This window comes from Psammomys obesus, unplaced genomic scaffold, assembly GCF_907164565.1.
Source record: "Psammomys obesus unplaced genomic scaffold, mPsaObe1.curated_primary_1811, whole genome shotgun sequence".
Lineage (NCBI taxonomy): Eukaryota > Metazoa > Chordata > Mammalia > Rodentia > Muridae > Psammomys > Psammomys obesus.
The window spans coordinates 10,401,258-10,417,598 of record NW_026596091.1 but is presented as its reverse complement, the minus strand read 5'-3'; the positions used below and the strand labels follow the sequence as shown (position 1 = coordinate 10,417,598).

Sequence of the window (16,341 nt, the reverse complement as noted above, 5' to 3'; positions counted from 1 at the left end):
CTATCTATCTATCTATCTATCTATCTATCTATCTATCTATCTATCTAAAAGAGACAGGGTCTCTCTGTTATGCAGCCTGGGCTGTCCTAGAACCCATCATGTAGACAAAGGTCGTCTCCAACTCACAGTGATCCCCCTGCCTCTGACTCCTGAGTCACACTGTGTTTTTAAATATTCATTCCAGCTCTTTTAAAAGACTGGTGCAGGATGAGGCCAGAAAACATGTAGGTGCACCAGCTCAGAGGCCACAGCAGCCTTCAGGAAAGAGAACTGACAGGACAGTGGCTGACAGTGGTGAAGTGGAAATGGAGAGGAACGAGCGAGCCTGAGAAACATTTAAATGAGTGTGGAGAGCACTGTAAGAATCAGAGGCTGTGGGAGTCAGCAGTGGCCTCCTGACCACTCCCTTCTCAGCCCAGACCCCCCCAGGAGGCTTTTCAAACACATAGGAACATGGCGTCTTTTTTCTATATCAACTTCTGGTGCTCACTCTGTAGCTCCAGTAAACTGCGCTGCTTAGTAGGAGAGCAGCCGGTAAGAACTTTCCGTGTTCCGAAGGAAGGGCAACCAGGAGCCTCAACATGTCGCAGCCAGCATCCTCACGTGATGCCTGACGTCTAGAGTGCAGCTCTCTGACTCCAGGAGGATGTTTAGTTGAAAAGACACGGTAGGTAAGGCTCCAGGGATTCAAGGATTACTATTTATAAGTCATACAGTTTGGGGCAAGACACTTTGGTCAGCTAACCCTAAAATCACCACTTCTGGAAATAGGGATAATTTATAATACCATAAGGATTAATATAATATTAATATATACTGTAAGATAGTAAAACGCTATTTTTCTTACTGAAAAAAATGTGTGTGTGTTTGTGTGTGTGCATTTTAGGACAGATCTTGCTACATAACCCTAACTCACCCCAAGTTCAGGATCCTCCTCCTGAGGGCTGGGGTCAGAGGCAGCCATTATACCTAGCCTTCACAAAAGCTTCAGAAAGTGAAAATAGCTTACTCTTCCCCAAGTCCCTCACCAACCTCATATGGAAACAAGACACTCGGTGATGTTCACAGATCTGATTGTAAACCATGGAAATAGATTTTGGCCAGGGGAAAGGTCTAGAAACCTAAGCCCCTTTGTTCCCTTTGCTGATTGGTAACAGTTTAAGCAAAATGCATGATCCTTCCAGATACTCTGAAAAAGCTAGGCAGGGTAGGGTGTGTCCAAACTGCAGCCCTCAGGCCTCCTGTGCTGAGATGGCTACACACGTAGCCCAACACATCTGTAGATGAGTATGCTGTGTAGCAATAACAAAAAGGTCAATACTGGCCCTGCAGCAGTGGCTCATGCCTTTAATCCTAGCAGAGGCAGGTGCATCTCTGTGAGTTCAAGGCCAGCCTGGTTTACAGAGCAAGTTCAGGACAGCCAAGGCTACAGAGAAACCCTGTCTCAAAAAACCAAAAAGGTAGAATATCCTTGGATTGGGAGGAGAAGAAACACATGAGAGGTGAGTACGCACTTGGGTTTGACAGGAGGCAGGCCAGGGGAATAGAGCCAGGCATTCCAGTCAACTTGATTGAGAAGATCCACCTGTGAAAAGGAAGCACACACAGTTCCTCAAAATGAACAAAGAAATGAGCAACTGAAAACAAACTTGTGAGTGATCAAACATACAACTTACTCTAATCTGCCATAGCAAGGTAATTCCTAAAACTCACCGATTTTCAAAATTCACATTAAGCAACAGATCATTATTACATCTATATGTTTAATCATTATGTCTATTTTTGGAATACAAATGTGACATTTTGACATATGTAAACAACATGGAATGATTAAATCTAGCTAATCAACATAAACTTATAGTCATCACTAGTGTTCTGAAAGAGAGTTAAAATAGATAAACTGATTCTGACCAATACTTATGATTAAGCAATTCAAGAAGCCTAATGAGTAGTTTATGGAGATACCCTGAGCATGAAAAATGAAAAGGACTTAAAGCCGACCTTATCTTTAAAGTGGGAATAGAGGAAACTCTTCCAGTCATCAGTGGTCACACTCTTGTAGGAAAAATTCTCAACATAAGCCTTTAAGAATCCTAGAAACACCTCTAGGAATAAAAAATTTAAAAGAAATAAAGTCAATTTTCAGAGAAAGACAATTTTATGACCCCCCCCCCCACTACCACCACCACCACATGGACAACCTGTTCTACTAACCACAAACAACAGAAAACACTCAAAGAAGCAAAGAGCTTTTGACAGTGAAAGAATATTGTAGAAAGGAGGCAGGTCTCAAGCTGGACCTTTGAGGTCTATGTCAATTGATGCAGGAGAGAAGAGAAAGCCTCCTTCCAGCCAGGAAGACATAATGAAGATACAGAGCAAGAACAACCCAAAGCAATAACCCTCAGGAGGAAACAGGAGAGTAAGACCTGACAGGCAGAATGGAAGAGGAAGTGCCTCCAAAGTCAGCCAACAAAGGGCCCCCCAAGGCATCAGTATGAGGTCCTGTAAACTCAGCACATATGTGTAAGAAAATACTGTGATCTACTGACACCATGTGTATGCAAAATATTGAGCTTAAAAAAAAAAAAAGTAAAAGACAGATACGGAACAAATAGAGAAGTCAAACTCTCTCGCCTAAGAGGCATGTATGTTTCAAGGCTCCAACAGATGCATAAAGCTGCACATAGCGCCAAACTGTACTGTACTACTGTTTCCATATGGTAAAACTTAATTCATACATGCAGCATGGGAAGAGATCAGTAACAATAAATAATGGGGTAGAATCATCAAAACACACTGATAAAAGTAACATGAATGCTATCTCCTTCCAAATACTTTACTAACCCACTGTGGTTCTCAGGTGCCCTACTGAGATATCACAAGGAATTTACTGAAGTATTTACTGAAGGCCACAGCGTGCAAGACAAATGATGCTGGCAACTTAGATATTCTGAAGTGGAGCCACAACATGAAAAAGGGAGGGGGTAACCGCATGCTGAAGCTGTTAAGAACTGCAGGAAGCAGGAAGCTTACTATCCATGAGTTCACATCCACAAAGTCTTGAGGAAGAAAAAGAGAATTGTAGTGACTGCTGTAACTGCAGTGGTGGGAAGTGAACCCACGGGTAAGAGAGAGCAACCACAGGATCCCTTATTCTGTTATTAAAAGCATTATATCTGCACGCAGAATAAGATCTGGAGTCACATCCAAGTGTTAATGGGGTGACCCTGGGGCTGGGGAGGGGTGAGAGGGCTCTCATTTGTCACTCATAAACTTCTGGATTACAGGAAGTGTGTCTGTGGATATTCTTAAAGTTTAATGGGATTAAGAAAGAAAAAAGCCAAGCTGCATTATATAGATTAAGGGGTCATATAGAGTTTGGTGGATAAACATAACATTGGAAATCGATACAGATGTCTCCCGCACAATGAACTGGAAGTATAAACGAATAGAAAAAGTTCACAATTCATCTCTACTCTTCTAGAAACATAAAAAAACAAAAACAAAAACAAAAACAAACAAACACCACCCACAAGTCAGACAATGCCAGCCTCTTACCTGGTCCACCAAGAAGTTGTTCAAGGTAGAAGAGTAATGCGAAACCCTTCTCATAGGGAATGGAGGAATAGGCTACATCCGGGTCTACGTCCTTCAAGTCAACCACAAGCTTGGTGAACGGATGGGACTCCCCAAAAGTTTTTATCTGCAACCCAATGAAGTAAGGTGAGTGTTCTCACAGAGGAGGGCTGCACCAGCAAGCCAGCAAGGGAGTTCTACTTCAGTCAGGGACCTAACAGGCTTCTAGGACCTCAACTTGAAGAAATAGTCTGTTACAACCCATGGAGTCTCTAACTACAAGAGTGACAAGGTAGGCCTCTGGTATTTCTTGCTAATGGCTGGCTTCACTTTGACAAAAAGGCTAGAAAGATGATTTACTGTCTGAGCTATAGGTGTAGATTTCGGGAGAGAGCATTTAAAATTTTCCAAGTATCAGGGCCAGGTGGTTGGTGGCACACGTCTTTAATCCCAGCACAGACAGGTGGATCTCTGTGAGTTTGAAGCCAGCCTGGTCTACATAGTGAGTTCCAGGACAGCCAAGGCCACACAGAGAAAACCTGTATCAAAAAACAAAGAAACAAACAAAATCACAAGTATTTCACATAAAAGTCAATGAAGTGACCAGCTATGTTAACAGCAAAGAACTTATGTGTTCCTCAGCTCCCAGTTTTAGAGCAGGGTCATGAATGGCATGTGTCAGCAAACTATGACATGGGACCTGCTGCACCCCCTACACCTACACTATGGCTTCCTTGTTGCTAAAAAATAGGCTACAAACCCAGTTCTGTAATGACCGTACAACGCTGGGTGAGTGCTTCTAAGGGCCCACCCCACTTACCGTATTTTGTAGCTCTCCCCATCCTCCCAAAGCATGGAAATGTCTGAACTTCTCCCCGAACAATCGTCCACAAATGTGACGCTCTAAGTAGACAGTATGTCCTTCGTTTAACCTGAAAAGGAACAAAGAAAAAAAAAATGGGTATTGTCACAGCGGAGAGGACACAGCATTTCAGCCAGGCAGATATTTTCCTTTTGATCCTTCCAGGGAGGGAAGCAGTCATACCTCAAGGTCTCCATCCACATCCAGCCCATGCGGCCCAGAGGAGCCCAGGCAGCCAACTAAGACAATAGCAAGCCCACACCAGCAGGTGGCAGCAGAGAGAACTAAGTGGCAATTTTGCTTTTGCAGAGTTCATGTGTTAAAATGAGGCAATGTCAGAAAGTAGCACACCTAGAAAGTGACAAGTGTTGCAGAATCTTTTAAAACTCTGTGTATCACAGTGACCATAATGAAGAGAAACAAGATATGCATAGGAAACAGAGCAGTGATTGGGGGAGGGTGGCAGGAGAAAAAGCAGCAAGGGCAACCAATACCAAAAAGAAGGAAGGAAGGGAGGGAAGGAGGGAGGGAGAGAGGGAGGAAAAATTAAGAAAGAAAGAAGAAACAAAGAAAGAGAAAGGAAAAGAAACAAATCGTACCAAAAGTGGTCCCAAGTTTTGTTAGTCACTAGGTTTCCTGTCCAGCTGTGAGATATCTCGTGTGCTATAACCTGAAGGGAAGTGTGACGTGATTAGTGATCAGATCAGTTTCCTCATTCTATAACATGTCCTTATTTAAATACTTTCTTTTAACTTCACATGACTGGATGTTTTTAAAAACATATTCAAAATTATTTCTGGGGAAATATATAATTTAATAAAAAAACCAAAAATGCATAGAATACTTTAGAGATTAGAAAAAACTACCACTAAGAAAAAAAAAACCAAAATATTAAATTAAATGAACATATAAGTCAATTAAATATTTCATACACAGAAAATAACAAAGTCTTATAATCATATATCATTTGCAGTTGGTCAACTTTTCTTTAATCTATCAAATCTAATTGCTACAGTAGTACGGGGATAACTCCAATTTTCTTTTACAATAGTATCTTCCTAACAATACAATGGGTATTTTAACAACTTCTTGAGGATTAAGACTGTAACAAGAAATTTTCACTTACATTGGAGAGTGACTTGTCACCGGCCTACAAAAAAGAAAACATCTTAGTATTTCCATCGTCACTGACAGGCCACAGGACACCCACTTTTCATCTCAGACCTGGCCTGATGGGCTACTGTATGTCCACTGCAGTACTTCAAAAGGTTCACGAGGGATGGAGAACACAAACACTGTTCTTCTTTTCTCCCACGATCATAGAAAACTTTTCAACACCACAGGACTAGTAGGCTTCTCTGTAACTCCAGAAACTGCTTCCCATTCCCATCCTGCTTATCTATCACTTTCTGTGCCTTCTTACTATTTTTTTTTGGTGTGTGTGTGTGTGTGTGTTCATGTGTATGTGTATATATTCATGTATGGTGCATGTGTGTGTGTGTGTGTGTGTGTTCATGTGTGGTGTGTGTATGTATGTGTGTGTATGTGTGTGTGAAGATGTGGTGTTATGTGTGTGTATGTATGTGTGAGTACATAGTATGTTTATGTGTGTGTGTATGTTCATATGTGGTGTATGTGTTCATGTGTGAGGATGTGGAAGCCAGAGGACAACCTTAGCTGCCATTACTCACATCCGCCCTCCTCTGGTTTTGAGACAGTGCTTGTCATTAGGCTGGGGCTCATCAAGATGGCTAGGGTGACCGGCCAGTGAGCACCAAGGATCTGCCTATCCCCACCTCCCTGGTCCAGGATTACATGTGTGTACAACCAAGCCCAGCTTTTTTACATGGGTTCTGGGAGGTAATTCAAGTCTTCATAGTTGTGCAGTGAGCCCTTTAATCACAGCTATGCTGTAGCCCTTCGTCTGGGTGTATTTTTGAGGCCTCCATTGCAAATGAAGAAATGTTTCTTACCAGGAGAGTAGGCGTCACGAACGTAAGACAAGGGTTCTCCATGCCGCCGTAGGGGAAGGAGGGAGGCAGAACCAGCAGGTCGTACTGGCCCCACACATAGGGCCCTCCTAGGTCTTCTGCAATCTTAAGCATAGATTCAGTCTGGAAAAAAAATGAATGCGTACATAATCTCCTCTTAATAGTCATACTAGCAATTTCTTAAAAGTGCGAACAGCTTTCTGTGAAGGTTGCAAGTTAAGAATATTTACTGAAATGATAAAGGGAAAGAAACAACTGCGACCGCACAAGACATGTGCTTGAGCTACTGCTCCTCGCTGCCGCATCACTGTCAAACCTTCAATCTACCGCTTTACCAGAATTACTAGGAAGGGTATGTATGACCAACCTCAGAGAATTCATAAGCAGATTTTTCCACCTGCTCTTTCTCCGACCACACCAGAGTTCTTGGGCCAATTTGCCTGCAAAATGGAAAAGCTTCATAGAAAAGAAATTCAAGTCAAATGACCCACCTGGGTCTAAGAAGAATCTAGATATCTTATAATAACAAACCATTATAAAGTAAAACTGGACTGGCCATGTGCTGACAGGGAAGGATGAGGCCAAACAGCTTGAGATAGTGGACCTGCTGTTAAACCTACAGCAATAGCTCTTCATGGAGGTACAGTCCAGGTTAAAGGAAAATGGAGGCATGAATTAGCTTCCTGGCTGGGTGCGAAGATCTCTGAGCATATAGGCTCCTCTCTCAATTTCACAGTGCAGAAACCCAGAGACTGAACAAGATCATCCCAGGAGAGGGATAGCACCTCGCTTGATTATGCTGGACAGGCACTAATCAAAAACAAGAAGTCCTGTCACATCATGTAAGAGCTAAGCCTCATGGACATGATGCTCAATGAAATAAACTGGCAGCAAAAGGCACGTGTGGCATGATTCTATTTATATGAAGTAACTAATGCAGTCGGATCACAGGCGTGGAAGCAGAGCCCTGGCCAGCAAGGACTGGGGTTGGGTGGAGATGGGGTATGGGGTTTCAGTTCTGCTCGATGAGTTCCGCAGATCTGTTTCACACCACTGAGCCCCACTTAAAAATGGCTAAGACTGTAAAATCCGTGTGGCTTTCACAACAATTGTAAAAACAACACTCCTTCTACTTACTGTGCAGACTGAGTATCTAGAGAATTCATTAGAGTATAAATTTGGCTTGAGAGAGGGACCAATCATTTTCTTTTTCTTTTTTTTTTCGCTTTTAAAATGATGTTTGTTCTTATATTTTGTACGTGTGTATGATATGTGAGTACATGTGTATGGTGTGTGTGTGTGGAAGGGTGCATACTCAAGACTGCCCGGCTGGCCTACAAGAGCCTTTACCCAAATTTGCATTTCTATGGACTACCAGATTACAGTCTGTAGACCAAGCTGTGAGTGCCACCCAACAAAAATTTATGAGTCGCAAAAGCACATGCATTTTGATGAAAGCTGGAATTTTCTGATTGCCCTATTTTTTAAAGCAAAAGAAACTAAATCAATTTCAGTTAAGTATTTATTTGTCCCAGCAGATACAAAGTATTATTTAAATACATGGTATAAAAATTATTAATGGAACTTTTTACATTTTCATATAGTCTTGTGAAATCCAGCCTGTTTACTTAGAGAACATCTCAGTTTGGGTGAGTTGTGTTTCCAACGTTTACCAGCTTCAAGCGACCACTTACAGACATCACAGAGCTAGTCGAAATGGGCTTAAAAGTCACAAGACACAGTTCCTGGCTGTCTGACCAAGCAAGTTACTACAAACTCTTGAGAGTCAGTTTCTTCTTGGTAAAACGAAAAAAAAAAAATAAGAAAAAAATAATTCATAGGTACCCCAGAGCTAAATGTGTTAGAATGGCACCTACTAACAGTTTTTATCACTGGCTGCTGTGACAATCATATTCTGAGTATATCCTACAAGCCTGGCGCTTTAAATCCTTTGATGTATAATTTCTTCCCTTTTCCAGAAGAAGGAAATGAAATTCAGAGGCAGTGAGCTACCCAAAGATGGATTTAGTAACTACCAGAGCTGAAACCGAGCTCTGGGTTGCCTGACCTCTATTTTGTCCACTTTTTTTGCAACTAAAAAGACTATGATGATTGTGAATATTCTACTTTTCAGTTGTTCAGAAATGAGAACAGAGTCAGGAGGAGGGCTCTACTTGAGTTTCCCTAAATCTGTCAGCCCGACATCCTGGGCAAGACACAACGTTCAACCCATCAATCCTGCCAAGAGTTCAGCTTGCCTATGGTTTTGTCTTTCATAAACCTCAAATTCTGTGCAAAAACTCACCTGCTTTCTAAAGCTCCAACAACTAAAGCGATCAGGTAGCATGGTATGGGAACCTACAGGGGACAAACACACACAGCACGCTGCGTCAGTGCACAGGAGTGGTGCAGGCCCGGCAGAACAGATTCAGGTAGGAAATTCTTCTTTAGATCTCCAAGCGTCACTAGGAACCTACTTTCCTTTGGTCCTTCTCAAAGAGTTCTACTCCTAAGGTACAAATAGTTCAAACATATGACACACACACATAAACAAAACAAAAAACAGGTTCCCTTTTATTCTATGAAAGGGAAGGCTACTGGCAGGCAAAAACCGGGACTGCACAGATGTAAGTGCTGGTATACTGAGCATCTCTCAAGAAGTAACACTAACTACACAGATGTTCTTCCTTTATATTTTTGGACTTTTTTTCCACTTCCAACTTTCCCCTCCTAAATTCCTTTATATTTTAAACCAGCAATAAGTAGATGCCAAAGCTATGACAGCACAGGTCCTGAAAGAAACACTGTCCACCATGAACTCAATTAAGAAAACACATCTCACAGGTAGGCATACACAGACAGGTCTATTTTGTCCACTGAAGGTCAAAGATACAAGTTCAGCTAATGCCCAGCTTAGTCAGAATTTTAACTTCCAGGGCAGTAACACTGTCCTTTTCTGGTAACTCTCCCAGTTACAGATACTCTCACAGTGCACACTGAGGTGAGGAGGCAATGAAAGAATGAGGAGTTGAAGGAACAGGAAGCCAGGCTGGGCACTGGCAGCACACTCCTTTAATCCCAGCCCACGGGAGACAGAGGCAGGCGGATCTCTGTGAATCTGAGGCCAGCTAAGGCTACACAGAGAAACTCTATCTCAAAAAGAAAAGGACTGGATCCAGGAAGTGCAGCCAGGCATTCCCAGCAGAGCCCACCCAGCGACCTCTTTCTGTAAGTGCAACAGGTAAGAGGGAAGAAGACAGAAAAGCTCCTTTTTAAAGTTTACTGGGTTCCAGATTCCCTGGGTAGATGCAGGCTCTTTGAAGTCCACTACTAAGACAAAATCTAGACACTGATCTGACCTGACCTTCTGGTTGAATCTGTATATCTTCCTGTTGGGGTCTTCTGGGTCAGGGGCTTCTCCATCTCGGATTGCACTCATGAGAGCCACCAGTTCCTTTGGGACAGATACCTAGTCAAAGCAAAACAAACAAACAAACAAACAAACAAACAAACAAAAAACACCTCTAATTATAAAGTCAGGATCTGTGCATCTTACACAAAAAAAATGTAAAATGATTTTTTTTCACCAAGTCTTGACTACAAAATAAACCCTGGGCTTACAAAAAGACCCTGGGCTTAAGAAACACACACACACTTGAGTTTTGTAAATAGGATCCACAACACATAAAACCAGCTAAACAATGAATGGGAACGAATCTTTCCATTTATCTAGGAATACTAAGAGCAGGGTTTGAGGAAAAACCACATCAGAACACCAGCTTGTTCCCAGCTAACTTAGTAGGTGGGTGGGTAACCTCTGTGAGCTTCCTATTCCCCACGAATATGGGTTAGATGTCATAGGTGTACTGCAAGGAAGAAAACAATAAAAATGAAAAGCCCAGCGGCACCGGAGTGAACATGGCGGCCACCAACTGTTCCCTCCCATGGCCTTTAAACAAATGCAAAAGATGACATACTCATGCCAGGGTGGAGAATATAGGTTTGGCCATCTTACATTTAGAACTTGGAGGTACAAAGAGTATTTTCTGAAGGGGAATAACTACAGCTCTGGCTGGAAACCATGAACCGTTTTCTCTGGAAATCACAAAACACAGGGTCACTGAGGCTTGTTCCCTTAGCTCTGAGAACCTGAGAACCAACCCTGAGTGTTCTGATCTAGCCAGCGCTCACCCTAGCATGTGTTGGACCTGCCTGTTCTTGCACGGATCAGGCCTCCCAACTCTAATGGACACGGGCACAGACCAGGGCTCTGGAGCCAGGGTCCACCGGCAGAGGTCAGTTTCATCTCCGCGCATCATTTAGGTAATGGTAAGCTCCTGGGGCAATGGTGGCACTCAGACACTAACACAAAGTGACGTACCCACGGCCATCTGAGGCGTGACGTCATTTGGACTTGCTAAAGAGGAGAATCTAGCACTTAGAGGCCCTGTGTCTCCAAGCACAATAAAAAATTATGCCTGGGCTACGAACAGGCTGGGGGATGAAGTGGTTCTGGTGTATAAACACTGGTCTTCGTTTTATCTGCTTGGTCTAAGGGGACTTGGCCTCTGGAGTGGTGGTCACTGATTATAATCCAACCCCTGAGAAAAGCAGAAGCAGCGACGGTGGAACTGGCCACGCTTCTAGACAAGATTCTGCCCGAGGCCATCTGCACACAGCCACTGAGGCTGCAGAATGCGCTTTTGAGGGGAAAATGGTCTCAAATTCTTATCCCCAGATCTAGAATTTTAATTTCTTTTTAAAAGTGAGAATAGTAGGATTTCCCTTTTACACACATCGTTTAAAACTACCTTTTCATTAGGGATTCAAAATGAGGTCCACAGACTCAGTAGAAATGTATTAAGTACAATATTTCTGTCTCTGAGACCTGAATTGTGTCCACTTATCATTTACGCCACACTTACTTATTTAATTTGGTTGTAACTGGTGATGCTTACCTCTGCAGTGTAGGTTAGCTTCACAGAAGGAGTGTCTTGGCATGGGAGGATTGCCCGGCAGTGGATGGCCTAGAAGGGAGAAAGATTAAAAAGTAGGTATCTACTCCCCTTGCTAACAAAATCAAGTCACACAGAGATCATTCGAATCACAGTATTGATTTCACAGGTCTTCCTTCGAAAGATTAATATAGTTTTCTAGTCTTGTGGGATCTTTTTGAATAGCAAAAACAGATGTGTGGATTTTAAGATAATCAGATTTCAGGGCTCAAAAGCTGGCTCAGCATGTAAAATGCTCGTTAGGCAAGCAAGGGAACCTGAACCTGATCCCCAGTACCCATGTGTGTCATTTGGTTTTTGGTTGTTTTTATTGCTGTCGTTGTTTGGTTCATATTGAAGCTAGGTCCCATTGCACGCTCCTGTCATCCCAGGGCTGGGGAGGTGGAGGCAAGAGGATCACTGCACCTCACTGGCTTGTCAGTCTAGCCAAGTTGATGAGCTCCAGGCTCAATGAGACACCTAGTATCAAAAAATAAGGGAAGAGGCTGAAGAAGACACCTAATGCCAATCTCTGGCTTCCACATACATACATACACTTCCTGAGGTGTACACACACATACACACTCCTCTTCCTTATCTCTGGTGAACGTCATATTCTGTTGAAGCATGACGTGAGGTGTTCAGCACTGCTGGCAGTCACCTCCAAAGAGAAGCTCATAGAAGCCATGAGGGAAAAGGGCTCTATAGTGAAACAAATCTGCAAACTTATCAAATGGTCTTGGTGTGTCACAAGGAACATTGCCTCCCCAAGACCTACAGTAAGACTCCTCACTTTCACTTTAACATGAAACTCACCTCTACTTAACATCTAACAGGGTGCCAGCGTTTTCAAGAAAGCAACTTGAGAAAGTTATTGTCTTGACATTTCAATCTGCAGCAGACTCAGAAAGTAAAAACAAGGAAAAGGAGACCAGCATTGCTCAGGACTGTCTGCACAGGCTCTTTTTTTTTTTTTTTTACAGGTTCATTCTTATATGCTCTGGCACATTAGAGTAGGAAACATGGTTCCAACAAAGAATGGCCACAGACTCTGCAATTTTATAGGCTGTCTGTGTCTGATCTATTACTACTAACAAAGAAGCCAAGCTTCATTAGGTCACTGTGCTGTACTTAAGTGAGTTTTCATACTAACAGCCCTCTCTGAAGCTGTGAAAAATTCTGGGCTTCCTTAAAACCCCCAGGCTCTACAAAACATATTTTGTTTTAAAAAAAAAATGCCATAATGATACCTAACTTATACATTATGAGATGATTATAACAATAAGGTAAAAATTTGAAAAGACTCTACTGAAACACAGTTTGAAAATGCCAGGCATGATGGCACATACCTTTAATCCCAGCACTTCCATACACACACACACACACACACACACACACACACACACACACACACACATAACTGAGATAAAGTACAACAGATGAAGTAACTGTTTCTTTCTCCTGAAGCAGGACAGGAAAACCCTGTCTGAGCTTTCTCTCCAGGCTGTGGACAGGTGGCCTGGCAATGCTACAGGATTCTTACATGCATCTTACTGGGTAAATCAAACTTGGGAAAACTTGGGAAATATCTGTGGACAACAGCTGAAAACATTAATCAAAGTCACATCTGCCTAGTCCCAGGCAGCTGCAACAGATACCCTTTTTTTTTCATTAGCAGAAAAGAAACATATTTATTAAACTTCTGTAGCCCTAATTACATGTAGCGTACTCACCTTTCATTTTACCTGCACACATGGAGCGCAGAAGATAATTACTAACAAGTCTCTTTTTAAATGGTAAATAACACTGAAAACAGAAAGGGTAAATAACCTGTGTGTTATGCAGGCTTGCTGGTCACAGAATTCAGCATCAGTACTTGAATGCAAATTTGGATGCTGTTTTGAATTAATATGCGATGAAAGAAAAAGAGTAAATTGCATTTAATGTGATAGAGATAGGCTTCAACAACCTAAGTGAAAACATATAAAATGGCTGTTGAGAAGAACAGGAAACTAAGTATTGTTGAGAGCCAAGACCATGGAAGCAGGTCATTGAAGACTTCAGCATTGTAACTATCAGACATCGACTTTTTTTTTTAAGTTCTTTGTCCTATTTATTTCCCAGCATCATTAATTTTACTCTCTCCGTTCTTTCTCCTACCTACCTCCAGTTATTCACAATACAAAGAAATGATAAATGCTTGATATGATTCATCAACTAAATTATTCCAATCCAGAAACTTCCCACTGTCCAGAGATACTAAAATATCACTGTGTGCTTTATAAATGTGTACGGTTATTACATGCCAAATTAAAAATATTTAAAAATTTTTATCTAAACACATACAGTAAAACAACCAGTACTTGTCATTTTCAAGTAAATAAAAGCCAAGCTTGAAAGATGTGGGGAGCTGAGCTGAATGTTATCAGGTAATGATGTAGGATATCTAGTAATAAATACATAGAAATTTTAGAATTTAAAAGTAAGTTAAAATTAGGAGTTTGCCAGCAGACTAGATACAGCTGAACAAAGACAAAATAAACTGGAAAATAAATAAAATAGTGTATTCTAAGTACAATACGGAGACAGTATAAACACTGAAACATAAAGAATAAACTAATAATAGTAAATTTTATCTAACATTGTTTCACTGGAGTCTAAAAGGCACAGTGAAAAGGGGCAGAAGCAGCAATACATGAAGGATGTAGGTTCGCGCTGGTTACTCATGTCTGCTGACGGCCGCTGCACCCTTTCAACTCTTCAGGGAAGGACCTTAGTCATGCTTGCTTTCTCTACACATATTCGCTACACCACAGAAGTGTTTTTGTAAGACTGCCAAAACTGGCCAGTGACAACCAGGGACCCTTATTCCTCTCTCCTACCCTGCCCCGTTCCAGTGTACGGATTACATATACATGCCATTACCCCAACTTTTACATGGATGCTGGGAATCTGAAGTCAGATCTTCGTGCCCTGTGCAGTAGGTGCGTTACTGACTAAAGCATCTCCCGAGGCCCTGATGTGCATTTCTGTCTGACTGACACAGTCTTAGGGGAATTACTCCCTTCTCCTTTTATGAACAAAAGCGTCCTCGTAAGTTATTCCTGTTCTCTTGGGACTGAGCAATGAGCACAGAAGAGAGAAGCAAGTTCATCAGTGTAAATACACTCTCAGTTTCATCCGCGCCAGTTCATCTGTCTGCGACATAAAATTATTGGGACACAAAGTGGAAACATAACAGACGCAAACTTCTTAGTTTCACACTTTCAATGGTTTTCAGAAAAGCTACGAAAGACTGCCTGTTTATTATTAGGCAGATGAACTTCCTGTGTACTAACCAAGGTTATGTTGTTTTCCATGAATTTCAAAGTATTTCAGACATTTCCAAACCATTGCAACAGATTCTTAATCTACCTGAAATCTGTTTCCTGTCCTTTAAATACCACTGCCAGAAAAAGCCTGGAATGATCTATTTAAAGTTTACGTTTTTGAGAGTTACACACTTTAACATTTCTTGTTGACTTTACGTTATGGACAGTCTATTAGAAAAACTGACTAAAAATCAGCTGTTATGAAACACCACAGGGTACACAATTGGTATATTCTTGTCTAAAACTTTTTATCATTTTCGAGTCACTTTCTGGGGGGGTTAGTGGTTGTTCTCTTGGGGGTGGGGGTACGTGTGCACATGCTTATCTGTTTGGTTTTTGAGACAGGGTCTCGTGTAGCCCAAGCTGGCCTCCATTTAGCTACGTAACCAAGGAGAACCTTGTATGCTGATCCTCCTGCCTGTACACACTTAGCAAGTGCTGGGAACACACGGACACAGCACCACAGCCAGCTCATGTGGCGCTGGGGACCCAGCTCAAGGCTTCAAGTAAGCTACAGCCCCAGTCCTCTTCCAATTAATTTTCTTAGATTAAAAAGATATTTCAAGCAGTATCATACAAAGTGAATGTTTAATCATGCTTTGTTACTTTGCACATTTTAAACGGAATCTGAGATAAACACAAAAACTATCACAGGGGTATTAAGATAATTAAACATAGTAACACGCAAAGTACTTGATCCGATGCCTGGAAACAGAGCAAAGGTTTAATGAGGGGCTTTCTTCAATCATAACTGATTGGATTATTAATGCAATTAGGACTTCTTTCTTTGGAAAAGTTTTGAATTAATGCTTGTAACAGACTAACTGTACAGTATTTTAACTCTACCTTTAAAATGGAAAGTAGAAGTATTTGAAATCACATCGCATTAAGAGTATACTTAATATATTTTGCAATCAGGAATCCAACCTCATAGGGTCCTCTTTTTCACTAGTAGCCTTTCTGCAACCAAGACGCATGACTTTTGTTTATTAATTTTTCTTCACATTTTTGGGCCATTCATTGCGTTCCCCCATCTCAACGGTAGGTTGTACTGTAGGTGCTTGGGGAGTTAAGTATAATTAAGTCCTAAATACTTGAATTTAGCTAGGTTGTTTCCAAATCAAAGAAGTCTGACTAAAAAAACAAAAAAAAAAAAAAAACCAAAACAGAATCAGTAGCAAGATACAAACAAGAATATATATAGTTTTATGTAATATGAACAAAAGAGTGAGCTGCACGTGTTGGGAATTTTCCGTCAGCCTCTGCACATCTTTTTACCTGGCACTGGCTGAAGAGATACGGATGCTGTTTCCCAGAAGTCTGTTCAGGAGTGAGCCACTGAAGAGCAGAGGAATTGGGAGACGTCTCAAAGGAGATTTCTATAACAACCTCTTGATTTCTGCATGAAACAAAGGCACTCCATTTCTTCAGTATTTTAAGAATCTATCTTTTTTTTTTTTTTACTGTCAACACCAATGCAAACAGATTACAGAAGTGACCGTCAATTGCTACACATAAACAAACATTAGAAAAACAGAAAAACA

At 41.5% G+C, this 16,341-nt stretch overlaps 1 protein-coding gene across 2 annotated transcripts in view; it reads right to left on the bottom strand.

Moving 5' to 3' along the window:
- Lta4h (leukotriene A4 hydrolase) overlaps positions 1 to 16,341 on the bottom strand; it is a 31,822-nt gene that overhangs the window by 8,885 nt on the left and 6,596 nt on the right. For both annotated transcript variants that reach the window (XM_055627811.1, XM_055627810.1), the window contains exons 3-14: positions 16,076 to 16,196; positions 11,391 to 11,459; positions 9,797 to 9,901; positions 8,738 to 8,790; positions 6,800 to 6,872; positions 6,415 to 6,555; positions 5,568 to 5,591; positions 5,041 to 5,111; positions 4,400 to 4,511; positions 3,562 to 3,706; positions 2,002 to 2,105; positions 1,515 to 1,585 (exon numbers count right to left, since the gene is read on the bottom strand). In XM_055627811.1, coding sequence (XP_055483786.1) covers positions 1,515 to 1,585; positions 2,002 to 2,105; positions 3,562 to 3,706; positions 4,400 to 4,511; positions 5,041 to 5,111; positions 5,568 to 5,591; positions 6,415 to 6,555; positions 6,800 to 6,872; positions 8,738 to 8,790; positions 9,797 to 9,901; positions 11,391 to 11,459; positions 16,076 to 16,196 — 1,089 coding nt within the window. The remainder of the gene's footprint in view (positions 1 to 1,514; positions 1,586 to 2,001; positions 2,106 to 3,561; positions 3,707 to 4,399; positions 4,512 to 5,040; positions 5,112 to 5,567; positions 5,592 to 6,414; positions 6,556 to 6,799; positions 6,873 to 8,737; positions 8,791 to 9,796; positions 9,902 to 11,390; positions 11,460 to 16,075; positions 16,197 to 16,341) is intronic.